The sequence below is a fragment of the Torulaspora globosa genome, chromosome 8 (genome assembly GCF_014133895.1).
Source record: "Torulaspora globosa chromosome 8, complete sequence".
Classification (NCBI taxonomy): Eukaryota; Fungi; Ascomycota; class Saccharomycetes; order Saccharomycetales; family Saccharomycetaceae; genus Torulaspora; species Torulaspora globosa.
In genome coordinates this window covers 362,980-387,290 of record NC_050734.1, presented here as the reverse complement: position 1 = coordinate 387,290, position 24,311 = coordinate 362,980, and the positions used below count along the sequence as shown (strand labels likewise).

The following is a 24,311-nucleotide window of genomic DNA, read 5'->3' as shown; positions in this document are numbered from 1 at the left end:
TGAAATTGAACATAAACGCATGCACCCGCACCAGATGCTCGGGTAGTATAGATGCGAAAACGATTATTTCAACTTCTTCTTTGGACGCAATTGGTTGGTGTGACCACACTTTCTCTTTCTACAGTTAGTGGCTCTTGGAGGCAATCTAGCGTAACACTTACGGCAAACAGATTTCTCACAGTTGTACTTGGAAGCCAAAGCCTTCAAAGATGGCTCGATGATACCACCTCTCAATCTTAGCACCAAATGTAGAGTAGATTCCTTTTGAATGTTGTAGTCGGACAAAGTTCTACCATCTTCCAATTGCTTACCAGCAAAGATCAATCTTTGTTGGTCAGGTGGGATACCTTCCTTGTCTTGAATCTTCGACTTGACATTGTCAATGGTGTCGGAAGATTCAACTTCCAAAGTGATGGTCTTACCAGTCAAAGTCTTGACAAAACTATCATGTAACAGCACAAGGGCAAAATCGTTAGTATTTCATTGCGCTCAAAAACCAGGATAATCTGAACAGTTCTCTATTATCGCTTTAGAACCCGTATCTATCCTCTAACATTTATTTCCACATACATTTGCATCTTTGAATCTTGGTTTGATTAAACCTTCAAACTTAAGCTTCGAATACAAGTTTCACTATCAATATACTACGCTATTGAATAGATAGTATTGACGAGCTACCTTGCACATCTGCTAGCATCGCACTACTGACCACCTCCCTCCGCTACTGCCAAGGTCGGCCTGGGCGCTGCGAGTCGCTGAGTTGCCAGTCTGGCTGCAAAGTTTCACGATGCGTCTGGGCCCGCAAAGTCCATCGTTAGAGCTAAAAAAAAAATAGTTCAAAGAACACCCAGAGCTTTTAATAAATAAATGAGAAAGTCCTGGATGTCAGGATGTTGAACCCAGATAGTCCTGCGATTTCAAGTTACCCTCCTTGGATTCACGAAAAGGTTCAACCATTTAGTTGACTGGTTTGAAGTTAACGTTAAGACCTGGGAGGCGCTTTGCAAGAGCTTTCAAATAGACGCCATTGCGTGGGGATACAGGGCCTCGCTGAGCATTGGAATTTGTTTTTTCGTGCTTGTGCAAATCCGAAGTGCGAAAGCCCAGTGAATACTTACTAAAGAGCGTTCTACGTACAGCTGGTTCCGCCAACTTTTTTACAGGTGAGATGTCAGAGGGAACCACTGCTGTTAATGAAATGACAGAGACCGGTCCTAATGCTGAGAATGAGGTTTCCAGGATACTTTCCGGCTTTCTAGGAGTCTCCAAGGAAGAGTTGGGCTCGGTAACAACAGATCACGTGATGACAGAGTGTATACTGGCTAGGGCTCGAGAGTTCAATGATTTACAGTCTAACAATATGAAACTCCATGCTACCATTGATGAGATGAAGGTGCTGTGCTCCAGGAAAGTGGAAACTTTGCAATCAAAAGTGGAAGACTTGACGAAAAATGAAGAGTGTGGTAAGGAAGCCGAGATCCGGTTGCGCGAGCAGGTTTCTCAGTTGACCGCTGAAAAAGAATTGGCTACAAATAAACTGAATAGAGCCCAACGGGAGTTGCAGGATGTTCAGAGTCAGAAAGATGGACTTATAGCCGGCAAGCAAGATATTGTCAAGCTGCTGGACGAAAAAATAGGCGAGTTGGAAGCTTCGAAGAAAGAAACGAATGATCTGCTCAAAGAGAGTAAGCACCTCCGCCAGCGCCTTTTAGAGGTAGAAAACGAGATCCAAGATTACAAAAGCAAGGAACTGAGCAATAAGTCTGAAATTGAAGTTATGAAGCAGCAAGTAGCGCTACTCACCAAGAACAACGAATGGCTGGAGAAGGATATCATGACGAAAACCGAACAATTCATTAAGTATAGGAAAGAGAATGATGTGGAACTACAAGCATCACTGAGGGAGCTCGCTTCCATCAAAAGTGAGTTCCAGGTTGAGAAAACTTCACGCGAATTTCTCACTGCCAAAAATCATGAACTTTCAAAAGACTTGCAAGCGAAGCTGCTTGAAGTTAAAAGCTTGAGCGATACGCTCAATACCGAAAGACAGGAGTTTTCTCGTGAAATGTCATTGAAGCAGAAACTTATAGAACTTCTTGAAGAGCAAGTCGGCTCTTTACAAAAGGAGATACGGCTAGCTGCCGATAATAAAGCCTCGGACATCGACAACGAAAATGAACTGTCACTTGGAAAAGAAGGACGCGAAAATGAAGTGGCTCTGCTGCAGCAAAAGTTGGAAGCTTCGGAGCATGAGTGCTTGCGTTTAGAGGCGGTTGTGCGTGACCTTTTGGGCGAGGGGAATGAAGAGAAAGATGCTTCTCCAGCATCACGAGATCTCTCGTCATCCCGAATATATGGTGATCTGAGCGTTCTGAAAAAGCAGCTGATAAAAGAGAGACATCAGAAGGAGAATCTACAGCGACAGGTCGAGTCTTTTATAGTGGAGCTTGAGTATAAGATCCCATTCATCAATTCTCTAAAGGATAGAACTTCTGCTTTAGAAAAGGAATTAAATGACGCTGCACTTTTACTTGAACATACCTCTAACGAGAAGGAAAAGGCAACCAGAGAGTTAGAGGTGGCTTCTGGAAAAATCGAACAGTATGAGACAAATATAAATACCCTTGTCAGGCAAAGATCCGATCTAGCACGTCAAGTGCAGTTCCTCTTGGTTAACGTTTCGGTGCACAACGACTCGAGAGGTCCCCTTACTGACGAAGAAACTGCCTTTATCAGACGACTGATCGAAAATGAGGACCCTGGCAATGACAGTGACTCACAGAGGATCATAACTGAACGTTTGGTAGAATTCAAAGACATAGTTACGCTACAGCAAAGAAATTCAGAATTGCTGAAAACTGTAAGAAACCTTGCAGCCAAATTGGAGGAAGAGGAGCTAAAGGCTAGTAAGAAAATCGATTCCCTGGAAAACGAAACGATTAACGAAGCCAAACAGGCAATAGTAATACTTCAAGAATATAACGCTAAGATGGAGTCGCAGATGGAGATCATCACAAAGGAACGCGATGCATACAAGGCAATTCTGTCGGATAGAGAGAGTGCTAAAGAGAGCTCAACTGCCAGGCAATTTGAGAGCCTGAATAAAGATAAAGAAGATTTGATAAAAGATTTGGAACACCGCTTGTCTACCTTATCTGCTGAAGCTTCAAAAAATGTTCAAATTCTCAACGAGGAAATTCAAAACTTGCATAAAATAAAAACTGACCTGACTGTCACTCTTGAGAAAGAGAGATCATCAAGAACATTGGCAGAGGAGAGATTGAAGTTACTTCAAGGTACTTTGGAGATGGCCAAGCAAGAAAATGCTCAGCTGCTGAAAAGATTTCACGATCTAGAGAATAACATGTCCAGTCAGGAGGTGAAAACAACCGAAACAGTAAACAAGTTTATAGCCTGCCAGTCCAGGCTATCAGTTCTTGAATCGAAAGCTGCTTATCTAGAAGAAGAAAAGTCTATTTTGATGGCATCTAACGAAACCATGAAAAATAACCTTCAAAAGCTTATGGAAGAGAAGAACTCCCTGACTATTGTAATAACCCAGCTGCAAACCTTACAGTCGGAACGTGAAACTCTTCTGAAAGACACTCATGCATCATACAAGGAAAAACTTAACCAAATGCAGCAGAATTTGTCAAATTTAACATCGACGATAGAGTCCAAAGAGGAAAAGATAAGGACAATTGAGCTATCCAGGGATGATCAAATTGTTTGGTATCAAACTAAGATGGATACGATGAGAGATGAGGAAAAACAATTGCAAAAGGAAATTACTGAGAAGCAGGCCTTAATCGGGCAACTGAGAGCACATATCGAAGACATTACAAAACGTCTTGAAGAAAAAGAAAGCAATAATTCCGCAGAGGGCCCTTCCGAGGATGTTGTAGGCGCTGAATCAAGCGAGCTGAAGGTACGTCACAATCTTGAAAAGATGTCGCTGCAACTCAAACACGCTTATTCACAGGTTGAACAATACAAAGAAATGTCCTCTGCAGTTGAGGAATCGTATCAAAAGCTGCAGAGTCAGTATGATTGCGCGAAAGAGGAATTTGATTCCGAAATCAAGAAGCTGCTATCCGAAAAATCTCAGCAGGAGTCTGAGATTAGTCGATTAAAGAACAACATCGATTTTTTGAACAACGAATATGCAGCACAAAGGAATAAGACTGAACAAGAGAAGCACGAACTTTCAAAAAGAATATTTTCACTGGAAGGAAGTAAAAATGCCCTTCACAATGTTGAGATGAAGATTAAGCAAGAAATAGATCAACTGAAGAGTGATCTGAAGCAACAAACGGTTTATGCAAACGTTGCTCAATCGAATTACGAAGAAGAGCTTCAGAGACATGCAGAGGCGGCTAAAGTCATTCGTCAATTGCGTGCCGAAGTTGAGACCGAGAGAATTGAGACACAAAAGCTGAAAGCTTCAGAGCATCAAGCAAGAGAACTACTCGAATCTAATGAAAAAAACTGGTTTAATCAGAAGGCCGAGTTGGAAAGAGATTTAGAAACCTACAAGGAACGTATGGAGGATCTCTCGAACCAGAATAAACTGCTATTTGACCAAATTCAGTTATTTTCAAACAGCGCTGAAAATACAGGCAGCGAATCACACGCGGAAAGTAGAGAACTTCTGACAAATCTGCGCCGTGAAAGAGATATTCTTGAAACGAAACTCACCGTCAGCAAAAGGGAGGAAAAGGTTTTACATCAACGTCTGCTGTCTCTAGAAGACGAACTGAGTGAAATGAGAAAGAAATTATTGAAGTCACAGGCTGACGATGTAGATCAGACTACTCTTGCTAAGCAACATTCGGAAATTATGGAACAACTGAATCAAATGAACCTTTTGCGAGAAAGTAATATTACACTCAGAAATGCGGCGAACGCCGCGCAAGAGAAAAATGTTGAGTTGCAGAAGGAATTAGCGAATCTCCAGGATAGGATCTTGCCCCTAGAATGCGAAATTGAAAATTGTCGCAGATGCATCGAGGAGAGGGACCAAGAAATTGAAGTGTTGCGTGACGAGACGGAACGTTGGAAGGCTCGTTCCCACGATATACTGCGCAGGCAAGAAAAGATTGATCCGGAAGAGCTTAAAAAGCTGGAAGAGCAGGTTGCTTCACTACAGGAACAACTAAAACAAAGAATCAAAGAAAATACTGACTTGGACGATCGATTTAATAGATTAAAAAAGCAGGCACACGAGAAGCTGAACGCTTCAAAAATCACACAAGCTAATCTCAGTGCTGAGTTAAATGATCTTGCTGGCGCAAAGACGAAGCTGGAAGAAATGCTGAAGGAAGCACAAGTCAAAGTAACCGATCTTGAGAGAATGCTGTCTGAGAAGGATCGTGATTCCGCAACGATTAATGATTTACGAAATGAACTCGAGACCGCCGTTCAAAAGGCAAAAGAGATCGAAGCCACGCTCCAAGAGACTACTCAGAACTCTGAAGGATTGGTAAATCAATTGAATGGTGAAATAAGCAATTTAAAGCAGCAAATTAATGCTCTGAAAGAGAAAGAATCAGGCACCCTGGAACAGGGCCAGGAAAAGGATATATCGACTATTGTTGAGTCCATGAAGAAAGATTTTGAGGAAGAGAAGATAAATTTTGTTCACGAGCTGAGAAAAGAATACGGTGAGAAACTGGAAGAGGAAAAAGCTAAGTTAAGCTCACAGTTAGCAAGTTCGGAAGAAAAAGAAGATCTGAACGAACTCAAAAGAAGATGGGAAGAAACTCAGGAGGAAGCCGTTCTACGGAGGATTAAAGAAGCGGAGGAAAATTTGAAGAAGCGCATACGTATGCCCACCGAAGAGAGAATCAATAAAGTCTTAGAGAAGAGAAAAGCTGAGCTCGAAGAGGAGTTTCAAAGAAAGCTAAGCCAGAACACTCTGCAATCGAACCAAGAAAGTGAGTCGCTGAAGGAAAATTTGAGGGAAGAACTTCAGAAAGAATTTGAAACCAAATACGAAGAGCTTCTTGGAACGGTCAAGAAGAAAGCCTTTGAGGAAGGAAAACAGCAGGCTGCGATGAAAAGCACTCTTCTCGAAAGAAAAATCTCAAAGCTTGAAGCTCAACTCAACAAGGGTATGCCGTCATCCACTGAGCCGGTGGCGCCGGCAAAGAATAACGGTATTCCTTCCAAGATTGATGAACGCAATGGGGTAAATATTGGAGCCACTCAGCTTCCAGTTTCCGGTGAGAAAGTTCTGAAGCTACTGGATAAACCAAGCTTTCAATTGCAAAAACCATCCAGCTCCAATCCGTTCACATCAGGCCCTCCTGCAAACGATAATGCTCTTGAAATGAAGCCCGCTTTTACGATTCCACTCAATCATTCAAATACTAAATCAGATTCCGATGTAGGCGCTGCAGCTTCCGACCGACAAGGCAAATTGGAGTCCACTTCACCGCAGCCTGGTAAGGAACAACAAAAGGAGAATACCTCTGATGGTCAGATTGTAAACTCTAAGGACCTTTACCAACAAACTGGAGAGGCAAGTCCGCTAAAAAGACCAGCAGATAGTCTTCCCAATGATGGAACCAGACCGAAGCGTGAAAAGCAAGAATCGAGCCAAACCGATCATTGAAGGGAGATTCATGTAATTTTAACTGACGTTGTACTATATACTTGTAGATGATCACTCTTTTCTGTGGTTCAAAGATGAACTATTCGGCTTAGGGAACCCATGCACAGGAGGTTCCGCATTTACCTGAATGCTAGTCTTAACAGGCGTAGTACCTTGAGGGGAAAGAACATGTCAAGAATTCAAAAAAGCTTTGATAGCGCCTTAACTTAGTAAGGATAGGTCCTTATTTCGGAATTAAATCGAATCGTGGCCTTCGAAGCGGATTTGATAACTTCACACAACGATTTTCGCGGTGCGGTTCAAGTATATCAACACAATTCTCCCTTAACGATATTTTCCTGGGACCTGGACATGTTTGGGAACCTTGGTTAGCTTCTTCACTGAAATGTTATGTAACTTGTCGATGGTTATTTTAAATGATTCAATTTGGGGAAATGGGTCGTCTATCGAATTGCCAGAATTGCTCATGACAAGCTCGCATATGGATTCAATGCAATGGTAACACCATTCAACCGCAATACTGGCGTTGAAGTTGAAATACCTATCATTTTGGGGGATGCTGGGATTGTTGAACTTCCTACACAAGGTATCTTTAGTGTACCAATTCAGGTCGTTCAGTTGTCCGACTTGCGTATCCCTGGTCCCGATGATCAGATCTGAATGAGGGATCAGTCCGATTTGGATCCATGTCTTCAAAAGCTTTCTTCGATGCGCGTTTTCCTGCACATTCAGCTTCGCAAAGCACTTGAGCTCCGTATACACCTCAGAGATCGGGTTATAGGCATCCATCTCACATCGAAGAAGTAGAGTGATACGATCATTGAGTTTACCTTCCACGATAGAGTAGAAGGGACCCGTTTTGCCTTCATGTGAAGTAGTCAACTTATCCTCCAGCGCAAAACCACTGTAGCATATCTTTCTCGTCATAGGATTCTTTGAATATAAACCACTCTCTTGAGCAATTGATTTATCCTCTGAAAACAAGAGCTTTCCCTTGCCCAAGTTCGTGCAAATTATGGACACCTCCTCGTCGTGAAATAATGCCATCACAAGATCCACAACATGGTGCCTAGGCGAAATAATCGTTATTTTATCTTTGTTGAAGTCTTTGATTTTCCGCTTTTCAATACGCTGAATGTACTTAAAGCAGCCTATACTGCTATCAAGCTCAGAGGCAGATAAAGGCTTGAATTTTTCAAGGTCTTCATACAGGTTACAGCCTAGGTATGGTATCTTGGCCTTTGGATCCCTGTTTCCGGCGATTAGGGCGGCAACTATCTGCAGACATGGATAGATTGGTTTCTTTCCATCACCGGCTAGAAACAGCCGATCGTTCTGGTAAGTAGCAACTTCCACAATGTCTTCGAAGAATTCCTCCATTACATCTGGATAATAGTTCAAAGCACTGTGCTTGAACTTTGAAAAAGGGATAGAAGGACCTTTTTTATCCAATTTTTTTTGGCCTGTAAATCCTTGTCTTGGCATAGTTGTGCAATCTCGCTCTTTCATACCCAACTTTGGCTTGAGATAGCTGCTTTTGGGCCTGATCTCTAAGTTCTGCTTCAAGCCCTGATCATCTTGTTGAGGGTGCTCAATGGTCATAGCTATACTCACTCTTCCGACTGTTCATTTTTCTTCAACCAGTATGAATATGTCTTGAGCCGGCTCGCCAACAAGCCGTCAGTGAACAAACTGGGCAAATCTGGAGCTATAAGAAGGCGGTCATCTTCGAGCGATAAGTTGCTCGCCGATATCCTAAACAAATGGCAGTATCTTCAAAGCTACTGTCCTTCAGCTCTCCGTGATCAGCAGCTTTTCACGGTAATCTAGCCATTCACGAATGGCTGGCCATTAGTTTCCCTCTGAGCTGCCAAGGAGCCTTGCTTATCCATGTCGTAGCACGTTCTAAGGCACCAGCTAATCCTCCCAATGGTATTTGCTCGTTTGCTGGTACCTTTCACGAAACACTGCTTAGACGTGTTCCCAAGTCCTTGGAACGATAAAGGCCTGAAAGCCATCCTTGTAGCTTGTTGCTCAAACAGAGGGTGGCCAATTGAATATCTCTTCTCGAAGAATTATCCCCTTGTGTCTTCTTTCGTTTCAACATATCAAACTAAACCAGGTGAAGCCTGAGACCACGGTACCATGACCCGTAGAGTAGCAAATGCACGGCAAGCAGTTGGCTGGACCTCATAGCACGCTGTTGGATGTACTCCTGCGGCAGTATTTTGTGTTTACTTGGGCTAGCTACGCGTTAAGAGCCATGTATATACATTGTAAGATGATATCAACAACCAACCTGGCCCAAGATAGCTGAACCGAATGAGCGATCCTAGAGAAGTTGGTCGAGATGATCCATATGAACAGGTAACGTCAGCAGAGGAAGAGCAGCTTGAGCTGGAGGAACAGATCGAGGAGATTGAGCGGCAAAGACAGGATCTGATGAAGAGGTTAGAAGAGAAGAAGGCGCATATTAGGAGGAGAGACCCCAATTTTGTTGCAATTCAAGTCGAGAGATCACCTATCAAGAAGCCAGTGGCGCCAGCGAAGCTGAAGCCTTCCCCAACGAGACGGGCCATATCTGTCGAGAATCCGAACGAGCTGAAGGTTGAAAGACAGCTTCAGATACCGGCAAATAGCACTTCGTACTTTATTGACAGATTTACTAGCTCCAAGAGAGACGAACAGAACAGGCAGCAACTGCATCAAAAGCTTCTGAGCGATAGGGTTCATACCTTTCGAGGAGCAGACGGGAAGAGAGAACACAAAGCGATAAGTACAAATGAACTTGAAGAGTTCTCTGATCAGTGGATAAGCCAGAGATTCGTCCCCAAGGAAGAGCTGCAGGAAACCCTTCATGAGATCAAAATACTACGTCTAAATAAGCTCTTTGCTAAGGTCAAGCCTCCGAAGTTCTCCGAGCCGCAGTATTCGAACTGGGCAGCTGTTGGTATAATTAGCGGCAAGGGAGAGATTAAGTTTACCTCTGCTGAGAAGCCCAGGAAGTACTTTAAGTTCACTTTGACAAATTTCCAGCATAATCTCGAGGTTTATATATTTGGGAAAAAGAGTGTGGAGCGATACTATAGCCTGCGTGTCGGAGCGATAGTTGCGATACTGAACCCCGAGGTATTGCCGTGGAGGCCATCGGGTAAAGGAAATTTCATCAAGTCCTTCAACCTGAGGATCTCGCACGATTTTCCGTGCATCTTAGAGATTGGTCAAAGTCGTGACATTGGTTGGTGCCCAGGCTTCAATAAATCTCAACAGAAGGCATGTGGAGCTCCGATAAACAAGGCCAAAGAAACTTACTGTGATTATCACAAGGAAACCAGACTTCGGAGTAACCACGCGAAGAGAATCGAGCTGAACGGATCCTCCGCTTTGGGAGCACCCACTAGAATCGACGCACAACCAGCGTTATATCGCAGTCGGTCGCCATCAGCACAGAATAGTTTCAAAGTTATTCCCGATGTTCGGACCAGGAAAATAGATAAGAAGCCTGATGTGAGGGGCATACATTTTACTAATGGTAATGCCGCCAAAGCCTTCTTTAACGACAAATTCCAAAATCCTGACATATTAAACAACCTCGACAATAAGCGCAGGAAGATTGAGGATCGCAAAAAGCAGAAGCTACTCGAGAAGCAACTTAATTTAGTCAATGGTAAGAGCATCGATATGAAAAACCATGAGGACTTCGAAAATGCTCGGCAGACCACTGAGGCTACTCTTCAAAGTGGCTTCATCGAAAGGTTAGGATTTGATCCCACACACGGCAGGATGGCAGATGTTCTGAAGCGAACGAACAGAGGAAAAATCAATGACCATCGATTTAATGAGAAAGAGCGTGAAGTTTCGTCGCTGCTTAGTTTTAGGAAGGAGAAAGTTGAACTAAAGCCTTCTAAGGAAGTGTTGATTGACCGGAAAAAAGGAAGGGAGAGAGCATGGAAGGAAACCTTTGGTAAAAAGCCTGAGAAGGACCTTTCTGATAGCAGTGAAAGCGAGATAGAAATAATATGACTAGTGCTGCCTACCTCGGTGACAGTACTTTCAGGTTGAAACCAGAATAATGGTGTGGGAATTCAATATGGATTGTGTTCTTAACAGTATCCTCTGATTGCAGATCCAAGAGGTTCAGCAACACACCATCGCAGCATATCTCAAATTTATACCTCGGAGCCTTTTCTGGGTCAATGTTCAGTTTCACATCGAAGTCAGTGGTCATTGGCAGGTACGTTGTGCCCGCCTCTTTCGGTAATTCTTCGCCTTTCTTCAACCGATAGCCTTTCATTATGCTGGCCAACAGTTGGTCCTTTCCCAAACTGCTCGAGTACGCCAGAACATGTAGTTCGTGCCTGAGCGGATTCGACTGCGGCGACGGCGTATATGCCGGCTCCAAGTTTGGTGTGTTAATAAGAGCAAAATACGAGTACGAATTTGTTAGGCCGCCGGCGGTGATGCCGAGATCAAGGTCGTACTGCGCCAAAACCCGGCCCCCAGCCTCGCGAAATCTTTCATTACCCATGCGTTTATACTCCGGCGCTTCACAAGCGTGCAACATGTTGGCATGGAACCCCAGGGACAAAATGATGAAGAACACGATTGAGTAGCCATTTGGGAAGACCGCTCTATACAATGGAAAGTGCTTTGAAGACAGCGAACCTGTCAAGAACGAGTGAAGCGTTTCTGCGGGATCCAAGAATCCCAGCGAACTCGCCCAAGCGTTTCCGCTTCCCAGAGGAAAGGGCAGAACCGACAACTCGGAGCCACAAAATCTCTGAGGCAGATTATTGATGAGCTCCGAGATGCTAGTATCGCCGGAGAGAAGCATAACTGTGTAAGAACGGCCGGTGTCAAGAGTTCTAGCATAGGAAGATATGCTATCACGTGACGTCGTCTTAATCAGCGTATGGTGAAGGTTCAACTTCTCGAAGACTGGTCCTATGACGATCTGATAGAAGTCATCCTGCGCCGTTCTACCCTTTCCCGAGGCTGTTGAGTCTATGACGACCAATTCTCCCGTTGCAACCGGTGGCACATCGCTACGTGTGGTAGCGGGCACTGCTTCGAGCTCAAACGACACCCTCACCGGCCCGACAAACCTTGTAACCACGTAAAATTCGTGATCACCTATGCACGCGAGCCTGGTCCGCTTTGTCGACTCCATCCTGCCGCTTGCCTGTCTGCTATTCTCAAACCGCATCTGCTTCAACCAACGCCTGCAAGTAAGCTTAAGATCGTCGATGCGGCTCGAAGCTAAACAACCGAACACAACACAGGGATCCAGAGAAACGATACCAACCAAAATGGGCCTCGATCATTCACTGTATGTGCTCTCGCCAGTGCATCCCAAGCAACTCCCATTGCCCCTATACTAACGTACCTGCTCTCCGGCAACAACATCCCTAGAAAGCTGGAAATACCGTTCGAAAACGCTCGACAAGCAACTATTGCCAAAGAAGTCCTCAAGCCAGATCCAATACTCAAACCACAAGATTTCCAAGTGCACTACACAACAGCCAAAAACGTGCTACTGGTCAGTTTCCAAAGCATCGACGACAGAGTGCTCCGAGTCGGAGTCAGCAGCGTAATAGACAGCATCAAGACCATCATAGAGACCATCGACGAGCTAGACGGTCCACCAATCAGCTCATCTCCCACTATATAGGCTGCTCTCTACGTATGTAGCTGTTGATCACGTGACGGAGCTTGAACGACCGAACGCTCGAGATCGTTAACGACGAAGGCTTAGCACAGCTCTTTCTCCCAATCAGTGTATCGCTGGCGATCCCCCTTCGCCTCCAGCACAGGCTTCGATTGAACGTCGAGGAATCATTGATCGTTGGTTATTAAAGGGCATTTTGGGGACATTCTGGTGGGGATTTGATGTGTTAGTTGTGATGGCAACTTGGGGAAAGTCTTTGCAAGTGTTGGTTGCAGATTTTGCAACAAACTGAGGGTTTTGTTTAACGGAACGAGGAGAAGCAACTTACAGTTTGACCGACGGGTGCCTTTTTTGGATTTCTATCAGTGGTTGAATTTTCAGTTCGATTTTGGGTGTTGATGCGAAGAGATCCGGAGTAGTATGCTAGACAGTTTTAGTTACAGGGCAAAGAGGCTGCCAACAAGCTCAGATTTCGCTGGAAATCCCATCGGTGTGCTCAGCAATAGCTCGATGGGTAAACGGCGGTCGTCAGGCGCAGCGAGAGGGGATGTACCGGCCGGTGCTGTGCGTCAGAAAAGACACGGCTCCGGTACATGCAATTCTAACAACTCCCAATATGTCAAGAGGCGACTTGGCAATCATCAGGATCATCTTTTCCCGCAGTACCTGGACAACAATAGCATACCAAGCACGCCGAGTAAGACGCAAGCGATGTCACGTGGCCAGAGTGTCACTAAGTGGCCAACGGATAGGACGCCGCGTACCTCAGCTTCTTATGTGGGTGGTAATCCGGCGTCGCCATGCTGTTGCTCGTTGACCGGTTCCAGCCATCAGGAGGAGACGCCATCCAAGGCGGTTTATGACAATAGGCAGAGATTGGCAGGCAGCAGGGCCACGATTCAGCAACCATGCCAATATTTAGCATCATCGCAAGCGAACAATTCAGCATATGTGGATGTGTCTCAGACAGGCTTCGGGAACTCGCAGGCGAATCCGCCGAGAGAGGCCGAGAGCTCGGAAGCGTTTGGTAACGAAAATGATGAAGGAAAAAATCACGGGGAAGAGGACTCGAAGGACAATGACAACGAGACGAGGACAGAGCATAATGGCAGTGGCAGCGATAGCAACAGTAACAACAATAACAATAACAATGAAGAAGACGACCCCAACAAAGGCAACGTTCCTTCGGTGGCAGTTCTGAACAAGAAATCAAGTCAGGCACTTGTACAAAAATTGCAGGATATCTATAAAATCATTGTTAAGCAAGAGATCGAATTGCAGGAGCGCTGCTCTCAACTGACCAATTCGCAAACAACCGAGTTGAAACAATTATGGGCAATCTATAGAGTGAATTCGGACCTTATCAACAACTACATCGCATTCATAACTTCTGCGCTCCTCCCATCTCAATCGGATCAGGATCTCGTCATAGGTCAGGAGATTGTAGAAATATACCGAATCGAAAGGCGTTTGTGGGTATATGGTACAATAACCTTCCTGGACGTACTGAAGAATTTTTCCAATTTCATGGACCCCGAAGTGTGCGCCCAGTTCATCACACATGCTTTCATTTCCATATCAAACATGCTGGCTGATATCCCCGCAAGATATGCAATTCCGTGGTACCAAAGGCTGGGCGATCTCTCGCGAATGGCTATAGCTCTCTATCCATCAAGCTTCATAGATTGGAAATTAAGTGCTGAATATTGGTACACTGAAGCTATGAAGTACACTTATGGCCATGGCAAATTGTACTACCATATGTCGACAGTGCAGCAAAATACGTTGGAGGCCTTTGTGAATTTGGGCAAGAGCGTCTTTTGCCAAGATACATTCATCCCCTCGCAACAATATATGCAGCTGGTAATAGACAACATCTATCAACGTGCCTTTGTTGAGCGAAATAATGGAAATCACAGGAATGCCCTACTCATTGAATACTTGAAGCATAGCGAAGTTATGCTATTGCCCAGTTTTCTACAAAGCGCAGACTTACACCCGGTTGTTTTACTCTATTTTCGTGAGAAGTTTGGATTGGACACTAACGAGAAAAACATATTTGATACTCGCAGAATGTTTTGCCAGGATCAGGATCAACTGACGTATTTTTTCCGTCATGCACCGGCATTTGCGGAGTCACATATATTGCAGTTGATAGGCTTTGGCGACCCAAAAAACCCTTTCGCACTGCTGTTCGATTTACCGAAGAACTTAAAGGAAAGGAAGGACAAAAAAGAGAAAAGAAGAGTAAAATCCTCTGCGGTTTCTGAATCCTCAAGCACAATGGCCATAGATGAGGACGAAGGTGAGACATTTTTGCAGGAAATGTCAGAACAGGATTTTTTTGATAATCTGGATTCTTTGAGATCGTGTCAGTTATTTCCCCCATCTTTGGACATTTGGATCTATTCCTTGAAGTACCTCAACAAAACTAGTATGAACTGCAGCATGATAGTCTTGAGAAAGTTCCTTGAAGGTCCTATCGTTGTTGCACTGCCCCATTTGCTGCCATGGGCTTATTTTATCATTGCCGTCGCCCTCAGAGTGGAGAGGATATCTGACAGCGCAAGTCGTGAATTTTGGACAGAATTTATTAATCGCATTTTCCCTTGGAATACCATAGTAAACTTTTTGAACGTTTTGATGGCCTACATGCTAGACAACGCTCATAATATGATACCCATTTCTCCCATTTTTAAATCGCCCCGCACAGATCTGGAACAATTAGTCGAGCACTTTAACGAGAATGAGGACTTACCAGAGGTTTGGAAATGCTGGGGCACACTTTGGTTTGACGTCATCTGCAACAAGGATCGCCCGCAAGTTGACAGTTATGAGAACGTTGGAATCAAGGATCATATGTTTCTCGATGCACCGATTGATGGGATTGGATTTGACAAAGAGGATGAAAGGGCTGAGAAGTTCTGGAAGCGAGCTTTCCGCATAATCCATCTTTTCAAAGGGATCTCCCAGAGATTCAACTTTAGGATTGTTACCAGCTCGAGTGCACAGGTCTATTGTAGGCACCAGGAACTGTCGGCCAATTTCCTCAAATCCTTCTGTTTCAAATTGAACGACGCCCGATCTTCAGAGACAGATTTCTCAGCTTTACACAATGCCATCGAGAGAATGGAGGAAAGCAGTTACAGCAACGCCGATATGACCGCCACTCCGCCTTTAAGCGTTATTGAGAACGAGAGCATTTTCGATTACCCAGGTTATAGGAAACCCGCTTTCGATTATAGCAGCTACGATAGATCAGGAGATTTGGTGAGTTCATCGATATACACGTCGAACGGGTGCGAAGAAAAACAAGAGACCCGAAATGAAGACAAGACTGGGCCTCCAACACAGGCCCTATCGGAGCGCAAATTATTTGAACAAAGTGTGCAACAGAGCGTTACTGCAGGCGAATTTAAACTTGACTTTACCTCCTTCCGCATGAATCAGCGCGACACGCATTTTGTGCTGGATGCCACGACTTGGTTGAGACATTTCGCACATGTTTACAAGCTTGCGTCCAACGACGTTCTGCAGTTTGCCATTTGCCTCACTACTTTCCAAGAGCTGCGATTTCTGAGAAAATCCAAGGATGAAAACGTCGTAGAGGCTGCCACAAGGGCCGTCATCACGGTGAGGCAGCTGTACGCTGAGGGCAGAATACTCCCACTACGGTTCACGGGCAACGTAGCCACACATATCGAGGAACACCTGGAATTCGAAGAACAGATTACGTGGCGCTCACATGTCGACGAGTTTGTTTTTGAAGCCGTCCGGAAAGCTCAGGAAAGGCTATCTCCAACCCAACCTCACGACACCTCAAACCTCCAGCAAGTAGTGCTGGTCACGGATGACGCCAACATGAGGGCGAAAGCGCAGGATCACGGCATCACCACCTTCACGACCAAATTCGTCTTTGCCATTACAAACGCAATCGGATACAACAACAAAATCTGCACAAACTAAAAAAACTTCCATCGCATATACCAATACACGTCATTGTAAAGTACATAATAGCATTGTGAATTTAAAGCCAACTTCATCGACGCAAAGCGATCCACTCGCTGCGCGCTCAGCGCGCTCTTACTGTGGAGCACCAGCGAGCGAGACTCGTCGACCACAACAAGCAACTCGTGCGCCGACAACATCATCAACTCCTGGAATTCGACCAATTGATCAAACCCAACGTTCCCAGACACTCGAAGCCGACTATTGAGTCTCGCTACGCCGCTAGCCACTGCTCGCTGTAAATCGCTTGATGAGTCACGTGCAACTACTCTCGTAACACCTGCACATCGCGTCGCTTCGTACGACGGCACAGTTTTGGCGGTCTCCAGGACCGATTGCATCGAGGTAATGGAACCATCACTTTTACCATTCACTTTCACAGCATCTTTAGAGAGCACTTTCTTTGAATCATTGCAAAATATTGATGAGACATTCACGTCTGTTGCCATCAAGGGTTTCCTTGTGGCGGGAGCCGCCCAAGCAGTCGCCAATGTTCCCAACGGTGCTTTCTTTGAAACTACGCCATTACCGCTATTATCCGAATATATGGTGAACCCTCTTTTTCTCATAGCCGCCGAAATAGCCGCCCAGCCATTAGCGAGACTGGCCTTCCCTTCATGTGTTATTATTATTTGTTGTTTGTTAGTCAAGAAGACTTACTAGAAGCGTCGAACCGAGATTTGTCTCCATGCTTGTGCGGGTAACAAAGGGGAGCGGTCTCGCTTCAATGGAGGATCTTCTCCATTGGACCGATTTTCGGTCCAATGGGATGCTACATGTCCGAGACTTCCCGAAGGCCGGACATTCGCATCGCCCGAAAAATTCCGATCGGAGTGCGATCAACCGCAGATTCTCGCACGGCTGTGCACCATTTTTATTTTCCTTCTCGAATTTCCAGTCGCTCCCGGCGATGCGACAAAGCAGGGCTTTACTGTGTGCCAACCTAAGGTCCGGCGTTACCTTTGTACGCTGCTAGCGAAAGCTTGTTCGGTCGACCACTAGATTGCTTGCCAATAAAGCTGCTCGGCGGTTTGTTTCTCTGGATTGAAGTGTGTGAAAAGTATATAAGGCAGTTGAATTGTCCCAGTTGTTACCAATCGTCTGGTTTATTTCTATCGCTTGGATCTCTGGTCACAAACAATAAAGAATAAAAAACGCGAGTTTAGTCTTAAAAAATTCAACCATCTGAAATGTCGCCTTCCAAAATGTCACAGCCGATTACTGATGCTGCTCAGGTTGAGCAAAAAATTAGACACGAATTGAGTCTGAGCAACGAAGTGATTACGATTAGACGTAATGCTCCAGCGGCTATCTTGTATGAAGATGCGCTTGGGGAGAAGAAGACGACTATCTCTTCGAGTGGTGCTTTGATTGCGTACTCTGGAGAAAAGACCGGTCGTTCACCTCGTGATAAGCGCATTATTGAGGAAGAAACGTCAAAGAACAACATTTGGTGGGGCCCAGTGAATAAACCGTGTTCTGAAAAGACTTGGTCGATTAACCGTGAAAGAGCAGCTGATTATTTGAGAACCAGAGATCATCTCTACATTGTGGATGCATTTGCCGGTTGGGATCCTCGTTACAGGATTAAAGTGCGTGTTGTATGTGCCAGAGCGTACCACGCATTGTTTATGACCAACATGTTGATCAGACCAACCGAGGAAGAACTGGCTCATTTTGGAGAGCCTGATTTCACGGTTTGGAACGCTGGTCAATTTCCTGCTAACCTACACACGGAAGGCATGTCTTCCAAGACTACCATTGAGATTAATTTCAAAGCTATGGAGATGATCATTCTTGGTACAGAATACGCCGGTGAGATGAAGAAGGGTATCTTTACCGTTATGTTTTATTTGATGCCTGTTCACCACAACGTGCTTACTTTGCATTCATCCGCTAACCAAGGTATTGAAAAGAATGATGTTAGTTTATTCTTTGGTCTGAGTGGTACCGGTAAGACTACTTTGTCAGCCGATCCTCATCGTAAACTAATCGGCGATGACGAACATTGTTGGTCCGATCATGGTGTCTTCAATATCGAAGGCGGTTGTTACGCAAAGACGATTGGGTTAACGGCAGAAAAGGAACCAGAGATCTTCGACGCTATTAAATTCGGTGCGATCTTGGAGAACGTGGTCTATGATCCAAAGACTCGTGATGTGGATTATTTTGATTCTTCCATCACTGAAAACACAAGATGTGCTTACCCAATCGATTACATCCCCAGTGCCAAGATTCCTTGCCTAGCGGATGCTCATCCACAAAACTTGATCCTATTGACCTGTGACGCTTCCGGTGTGTTGCCACCAGTGTCGAAATTGACTCCGGAGCAGGTCATGTACCATTTCATTTCAGGCTACACTTCCAAGATGGCAGGAACCGAGCAAGGTGTCACTGAACCTGAGGCTACTTTCTCTTCATGCTTTGGCCAACCTTTCCTAGCGCTACATCCTATGAAATATGCAACAATGTTGGCCAAGAAGATGTCAGAACATAGAGCCAATGCTTGGTTGATCAACACCGGCTGGACCGGTTCTTCATACGTAGCTGGCGGTAACCGTTGTCCTTTGAAATACACAAGAGCCATCCTGGATGCCATTCACGACGGTTCTCTTGCCAAGGAATCGTATGAGAGTCTACCCATTTTCAACTTACAGATTCCTACAAAGGTCAGCGGTGTTCCATCTGGATTGCTGAATCCATCTAAGAACTGGGTCGGCGGCGAAGCCAAGTACCTGTCCGCAGTCAAGAACTTGGCACAATTGTTTGTGGAAAATTTTAAGACCTACCAAGACAAAGCCACTCCAGAAGTTCTGGCAGCAGGTCCTCAAGTATAACCGTTTTTTAACTTCAACATACACATCTATATATATTCCATATGGCAATAACTCAGAAATTTGTTCAATCATGTCTTTCGTTTCTCGTAGAATTCCTCATCTTGGAACAACTATTGGTTGGTACGGTGCTTGGTGGTGCCATCATGCCACGTACTGGCGAATATCTACCGTGAGCTAATTTAGCATGCGGGATCGAGTGTCCTGGTAGATGGCACATTGAGATGGCTGCTACGCCAGTTGCGACACTTGGCGCAAACATCTCGTTCTTCGTTTCAGCACTCTCATATATGGGCAGTTTCTGACCGGTCTTTGCGTTGATCCACGGATATAATCCTGTTCCAAACCAAAAATGCTGTATCACCGGAAATTTGTTTAGCACTTCGACGTAGTACATCTTCAGCAATCCTGAGTGCACCTTGGACCATGTATGCACCGTGGTGGCAATATCGTAGAGCATCGAAGAGTTTTCGGCAAAGGGTCCCGACTTGACCTGATAGATGAAGCTGATCGCTTGACAATACAGATTCGTGTCTGCGAATTTCTCCACCATCGTGCGGTTAGTGATATCCCGTGGCAACATAGGAGCATTGGGGTCGTTGCTCCATTGCGAGCTACCGTAGATATAGGCAATGTGGAAGTGGTCATCCAGCCCCCATACTCCGTGCGATCCTGCAGGCTCCAATGTGTAAGCGGTGATCAATTTCCTCACTAACTGGTAATAGGTGTCGAAGATCAGCAGCACCTCTCTGCCACTGAACTCGCTGGTCCAGAGCCCGAGCATGTCAAGGGCCCCGACCACTGCTAGAAACGACAGCTCGTGGCCTGTCCCGTAGTCCAGCCTCGTAGACGAGCCGAAACTGTTGCCCAGGTAGTAGTTCAGCTCCGGTACAGCCCCATGGTACTCCTTGGGCAGCAGTTCCTGCCACAGGTTTGAGAGGTTCGACTGCAACTTCTGATGCCAATCCCTGCACGCTAGGTTCCCGTACCTTCTGGGCCCTGGGAGTGCTGGCGTCTCGTCAACCAGCCGCGAGAGCCCCTGCAGCAGCGCCACAAACCTATCAACCAGCTCTATGCCGCATGGGCCACGCTCAATCCTTTGTCTGTTGACCATATGAGCATACTTGACCAGAAAGTACTTCAGCCTCTCGATAGCCACTGAGTGCTGGAACTCTTGGACACCCTGGCTGTCGAAGATGCATTTCACCGGGTTCTCGAATCCCGTTCGAGCAATATCAACGTGTGGAGCGGCCTCCATCCTTGGTTTTCAGCTCTTCTTGCACAAGGATGAGTTAGCCATCCGATGCCTTGTGCAGCTATATAAAGGCTTCCAAGTGAAAGACCACAAAAGAGGCCACAGAGATCACCTAGAAGCGGTTTTCGCATCTAGAAGACGACGAGACTTCAATATCAGACCAATCTCTAGCGAATCCTGTGCCAGCTCGAATATCGGCGCTGGAGGCTCGTAGAGTTGTGCTACGAAGACGAGGAAAAGTGGAAAATGGTCAATTGCATCCGCACAAGATTGCTGCGCCATCAGCTCGTCGATGGCGGCCTGCCCTTGCGGTTTGTGCAGTTTAAGCCTGTCTTGATAAGCACGAAATTAAAGAGCTCGGACCTCTAGTTAACGAAGCACACCTTAGGAACACCATATCAGTAAGGCAGCCAGATAGGATGAGTTTACCGGGCCATAAGAGTATACTGCTGACGGGCACTGATGGAACACAGACGCGGTTGAACAGCGGAGGGGTGGCGAAGAGCGAGGGCAGCGCTACCGGCACTGGCCAGGGATCTGGTGGCGTACAGTTCGACTCGGAACAGCTAGCGAGAGGCCGGTCGCGTACCAAGATGAGAAATGGGCCTGGTCTGAACGCATCGACCAGTCGCTCGCGGTCGAGAAGCAGGGTCTCTAGTATAATCGCCGAGGAGGAGTTCCTGAAATGGACGGTGCTGAGACGGGATCCGTCGATGCGACTGCAGCCGAGCCAGGAGGATGCCAGCACGTCGGAGCTTGGCAGCGACGCCAGCGACGAGGAGGACAGCGGCGACGAAGAGCTCTCCGACGAGGAGCAAGTGACCGATGTCGACAACGACGTCGACATCGACGAAGAGTTCGACTACGACCAGGGCATGAAAGTGCTCCCCAACTTCGTGGTGAGTCTCAACGAAGTGCTCGAGTCCAGCAGACCGTGGATCCGCCAGTACGTCGCGGCCAACCAGGGCCGCGAGACAGAGGGGGTGCAGGAGACCTCGCTGGCCGGCGGCTACCGCCGAGCCATCGAGCTGGTCTCCAAGGGCAAGGGCTCCACCACCACAAGATCGTACATACTCTGTGCGGACCTCACCAGCGAGTCGAACTACGCGCTCACCTACGTGATGGGCTCGCTGATCGGCAACGGCGACACTCTCTACATCGTCCACTGGGACAACCAGCACCTCTCCAGCGCCGCGACAGCCCTTTCCGAGAACGTCGCCTCCATCAAGAAGCACGTCATGTACATGTTCGACTGCGTCGGCGCCGTCATCGAGGACCTCGACGTCGTCGTGCTCTCGCTGCAGCACCCGTTCCCGAAGCAGCTGCTCACCGAGATGATCTACGCCCTACAACCGATCGCACTGTGCTGCTCTCTCTCGATGATCCTCTCCTCGCTCCAGAACTTTGTCTGCTCCGTTCCCACGCTGGTCATCCGCAAGAAGCTCAAGCGATCCAAGAAGAAAGGCATCTCCGAGTGAGCTACGAGGCTGATTTTTTCACACAACCGTCTACGAGGGCACAGCTACCTGCTCCGGAAGCATTGAGTCATCTCCGTGACTCTGTCGCTCGCTTTCCGCTGCTTTCTGCTCCTTCTTATACCTTCATTGGCTGGCTTTTTCGCCAAGCACAGCACACCGCCCTCTCCGTTCGCCCCGGCACACACAGCAAAAGGATCGAGGGGCCGTAGAATAAAGCTAATGACGATTGGATGTGAGCGATCGAGGCCACGAGTTGGCATAGTTGGTATATATTGGAGGCGTTTGGCAGCTGTTTGACTCTGGAGAGCCGGCTTTGTTGTGTGGTGTATTGAAGAGACCAACAAGAGATGTTTGCGCGAGCTGGAAGGTTGTTCTTGCCTAGAGCTCTGGCAGTGACTGGAGCCGTGGCTACGGCGGGCGTGGTGGCCGGTGTGAAGTATAAGGAGCGGTGGGAAGAGCAGATGATCGCAAATGACGTTGCTATGCGGTCGCCGGTGGATATACCGGACGTTAAATTGCCTTCGAGGAAGGACTTGTTGTCGAAACTGTCCAAGACGGACGAGTTTGATGTGCTGGTGATTGGTGGCGGTGCCACGGGCACCGGTTGTGCGTTGGATGCGTCTACGAGAGGTTTGAACGTTGCGTTGGTGGAGATGAACGATTTTGCGTCCGGGACGTCGTCGAAATCGACCAAGATGGCGCATGGAGGGGTTAGATACTTGGAGAAGGCGTTCTTTGAGCTGTCGAAGGCGCAGTTGGACCTTGTGGTGGAGGCGTTGAACGAGAGGGGCCACATGTTGAACACGGCGCCGCACCTGTGCAAGATTCTTCCGATCATGATCCCGGTGTACAGTTACTGGCAGGTTCCGTACTTCTACGTTGGCTGCAAGATGTACGACCTGTTCGCAGGCTCGCAGAACTTGAAGAGCTCCTACTTGTTGAGTAAGAGACAGGCATCGGATATAGCACCAATGCTGGATTCAACAGTCTTGAAAGCCGGACTGGTGTATCACGATGGGTCGTTCAACGATTCACGGATGAACGCAGCGCTGGCCATCACGGCAATTGAAAACGGTGCCACTGTGTTGAATTACATGGAGGTGAACCAGCTGATCAAGGACAAGACGACGGGTAAAGTGCAGGGAGCGTTAGTAACCAACCGCGAGACGGGCGAACAGTACACAGTTCGTGCTAAGGTGACCGTGAATGCCACGGGGCCTTACAGTGATCGCCTGTTGCAGATGGACAAGAACCCGGATGGCTTGCCTGATCCCGTGAAACAGAGTCCAAATGCTACGGTAGCAACGGAAGTGGCGGTACAGAACCCTAACATGGTGGTCCCTTCTGCTGGGGTGCACATTGTCCTGCCTTCTTTCTATTGTCCAAGGGAAATGGGGCTGTTGGATGTCAAGACTTCCGATGGCAGAGTCATGTTCTTCTTGCCATGGCAAGGTAAGGTGCTTGCTGGTACGACGGATATTCCAATGAAGCAGATTCCTCAGAATCCAACCGCTGCAGAGTCTGATATTCAGGATATTCTACAAGAATTGCAACACTACATCAAGTTCCCGGTCAAGAGAGAGGACGTGCTAAGTGCTTGGGCTGGCATCAGACCTTTGGTGCTCGACCCAAGAAAGAAAACTAAAAACTCCGGTGGAGCCACGCAAGGTCTAGTTAGATCCCACTTGTGCTTTACGACAGATAACGGCATGGTCACCATAGCTGGCGGTAAGTGGACTACCTACAGAGAGATGGCAGAAGAGACGATCAACGAAGTTGTCAAAGTGGGCAACTTCGATGTCAAGCCATGCATTACTAAAAAATTGAAGTTGGCTGGAGCGGAGAATTGGACGCCCAATTTGCAAGCCTTGCTGGCTCAGAAGTACCATCTATCCGGTGCCATGTCCAAACACCTATCCGAAAATTATGGTACCAGGGCTCCATTGATCTGTGAATTGTTTAAAGAGGATGAAAGAAATCAATTACCTGTTACCTTTGGCGGAAGGGAAAATGTTACTGTGTATGGAAATGTTAACTTCGATTCGTTCCGTTACCCTTTCACCATTGGTGAGCTCCTCTACTCTATTGACTATGAGTATACCAGAACTGCTTTGGATTTCCTGCTAAGAAGAACAAGGTTTGCATTCCTCGACGCTAGACAGGCCCTGGATGCTGTTGAAGGCACAGTGAAGGTCATGGGGGACAAGCTGGGTTGGGACTCCAGTAGAAGAAAAGATGAAATCGGGAAGTCTAAAGAGTACATCAAGACTTTTGGTGTTTGAAATGCTAATGAAATGATAATGGAGTAAATATCTTGTACTGCTATTCACCACAACTCGTATGTAGTTAATCAGTTGAATATATACATTCTTAACGCTAACATTAATCAGTGTCCACCGGCTCCCATTAGAAACCTGGCAGAGTCGAAAATATTATGCAGGAAATAATTACT

At 46.5% G+C, this 24,311-nt stretch overlaps 12 protein-coding genes across 12 annotated transcripts; 7 read left to right on the top strand and 5 right to left on the bottom strand.

Annotated features, from left to right (window-relative positions):
- Positions 1-63: 63 nt before the first annotated feature.
- On the bottom strand, positions 64-578 carry RPL40A (ubiquitin-60S ribosomal protein eL40 RPL40A fusion protein; the record flags this gene model as incomplete). The annotated part of the gene is made up of 2 exons (XM_037285626.1): positions 64-442; positions 571-578. The coding sequence occupies 2 exons, from the start codon at positions 576-578 to the stop codon at positions 64-66; spliced, it is 387 nt and encodes a 128-aa protein (XP_037141522.1).
- Positions 579-1,168: 590 nt separating this feature from the next.
- On the top strand, positions 1,169-6,616 carry MLP2 (Mlp2p; the record flags this gene model as incomplete). Its single annotated transcript, XM_037285625.1, has 1 exon — positions 1,169-6,616. The coding sequence occupies one exon, from the start codon at positions 1,169-1,171 to the stop codon at positions 6,614-6,616; it is 5,448 nt and encodes a 1,815-aa protein (XP_037141521.1).
- A 324-nt stretch (positions 6,617-6,940) lies between these two features.
- Positions 6,941-8,218, bottom strand: DXO1 (Dxo1p; the record flags this gene model as incomplete). Its single annotated transcript, XM_037285624.1, has 1 exon — positions 6,941-8,218. One exon carries the CDS (start codon positions 8,216-8,218, stop codon positions 6,941-6,943), a length of 1,278 nt encoding a protein of 425 aa, XP_037141520.1.
- Positions 8,219-8,938: 720 nt separating this feature from the next.
- On the top strand, positions 8,939-10,639 carry MCM10 (Mcm10p; the record flags this gene model as incomplete). Its single annotated transcript, XM_037285623.1, has 1 exon — positions 8,939-10,639. The coding sequence occupies one exon, from the start codon at positions 8,939-8,941 to the stop codon at positions 10,637-10,639; it is 1,701 nt and encodes a 566-aa protein (XP_037141519.1).
- A 10-nt stretch (positions 10,640-10,649) lies between these two features.
- Positions 10,650-11,822, bottom strand: HG536_0H02190 (uncharacterized protein; the record flags this gene model as incomplete). The annotated part of the gene is made up of 1 exon (XM_037285622.1): positions 10,650-11,822. The coding sequence occupies one exon, from the start codon at positions 11,820-11,822 to the stop codon at positions 10,650-10,652; it is 1,173 nt and encodes a 390-aa protein (XP_037141518.1).
- Positions 11,823-11,925: 103 nt separating this feature from the next.
- On the top strand, positions 11,926-12,287 carry PCC1 (chromatin DNA-binding EKC/KEOPS complex subunit PCC1; the record flags this gene model as incomplete). The annotated part of the gene is made up of 2 exons (XM_037285621.1): positions 11,926-11,945; positions 12,029-12,287. 2 exons carry the CDS (start codon positions 11,926-11,928, stop codon positions 12,285-12,287), a joined length of 279 nt encoding a protein of 92 aa, XP_037141517.1.
- A 417-nt stretch (positions 12,288-12,704) lies between these two features.
- On the top strand, positions 12,705-16,250 carry HG536_0H02170 (PIN domain-containing protein; the record flags this gene model as incomplete). The annotated part of the gene is made up of 1 exon (XM_037285620.1): positions 12,705-16,250. One exon carries the CDS (start codon positions 12,705-12,707, stop codon positions 16,248-16,250), a length of 3,546 nt encoding a protein of 1,181 aa, XP_037141516.1.
- Positions 16,247-16,861, bottom strand: VPR1 (Vpr1p; the record flags this gene model as incomplete). The annotated part of the gene is made up of 1 exon (XM_037285619.1): positions 16,247-16,861. One exon carries the CDS (start codon positions 16,859-16,861, stop codon positions 16,247-16,249), a length of 615 nt encoding a protein of 204 aa, XP_037141515.1.
- A 621-nt stretch (positions 16,862-17,482) lies between these two features.
- PCK1 (phosphoenolpyruvate carboxykinase PCK1) lies at positions 17,483-19,129 on the top strand (the record flags this gene model as incomplete). The annotated part of the gene is made up of 1 exon (XM_037285618.1): positions 17,483-19,129. One exon carries the CDS (start codon positions 17,483-17,485, stop codon positions 19,127-19,129), a length of 1,647 nt encoding a protein of 548 aa, XP_037141514.1.
- Positions 19,130-19,193: 64 nt separating this feature from the next.
- RRD1 (peptidylprolyl isomerase RRD1) lies at positions 19,194-20,384 on the bottom strand (the record flags this gene model as incomplete). Its single annotated transcript, XM_037285617.1, has 1 exon — positions 19,194-20,384. The coding sequence occupies one exon, from the start codon at positions 20,382-20,384 to the stop codon at positions 19,194-19,196; it is 1,191 nt and encodes a 396-aa protein (XP_037141513.1).
- A 416-nt stretch (positions 20,385-20,800) lies between these two features.
- On the top strand, positions 20,801-21,859 carry IMP21 (Imp21p; the record flags this gene model as incomplete). The annotated part of the gene is made up of 1 exon (XM_037285616.1): positions 20,801-21,859. One exon carries the CDS (start codon positions 20,801-20,803, stop codon positions 21,857-21,859), a length of 1,059 nt encoding a protein of 352 aa, XP_037141512.1.
- Positions 21,860-22,206: 347 nt separating this feature from the next.
- GUT2 (glycerol-3-phosphate dehydrogenase) lies at positions 22,207-24,141 on the top strand (the record flags this gene model as incomplete). The annotated part of the gene is made up of 1 exon (XM_037285615.1): positions 22,207-24,141. The coding sequence occupies one exon, from the start codon at positions 22,207-22,209 to the stop codon at positions 24,139-24,141; it is 1,935 nt and encodes a 644-aa protein (XP_037141511.1).
- Between the last annotated feature and the right edge of the window lie 170 nt (positions 24,142-24,311).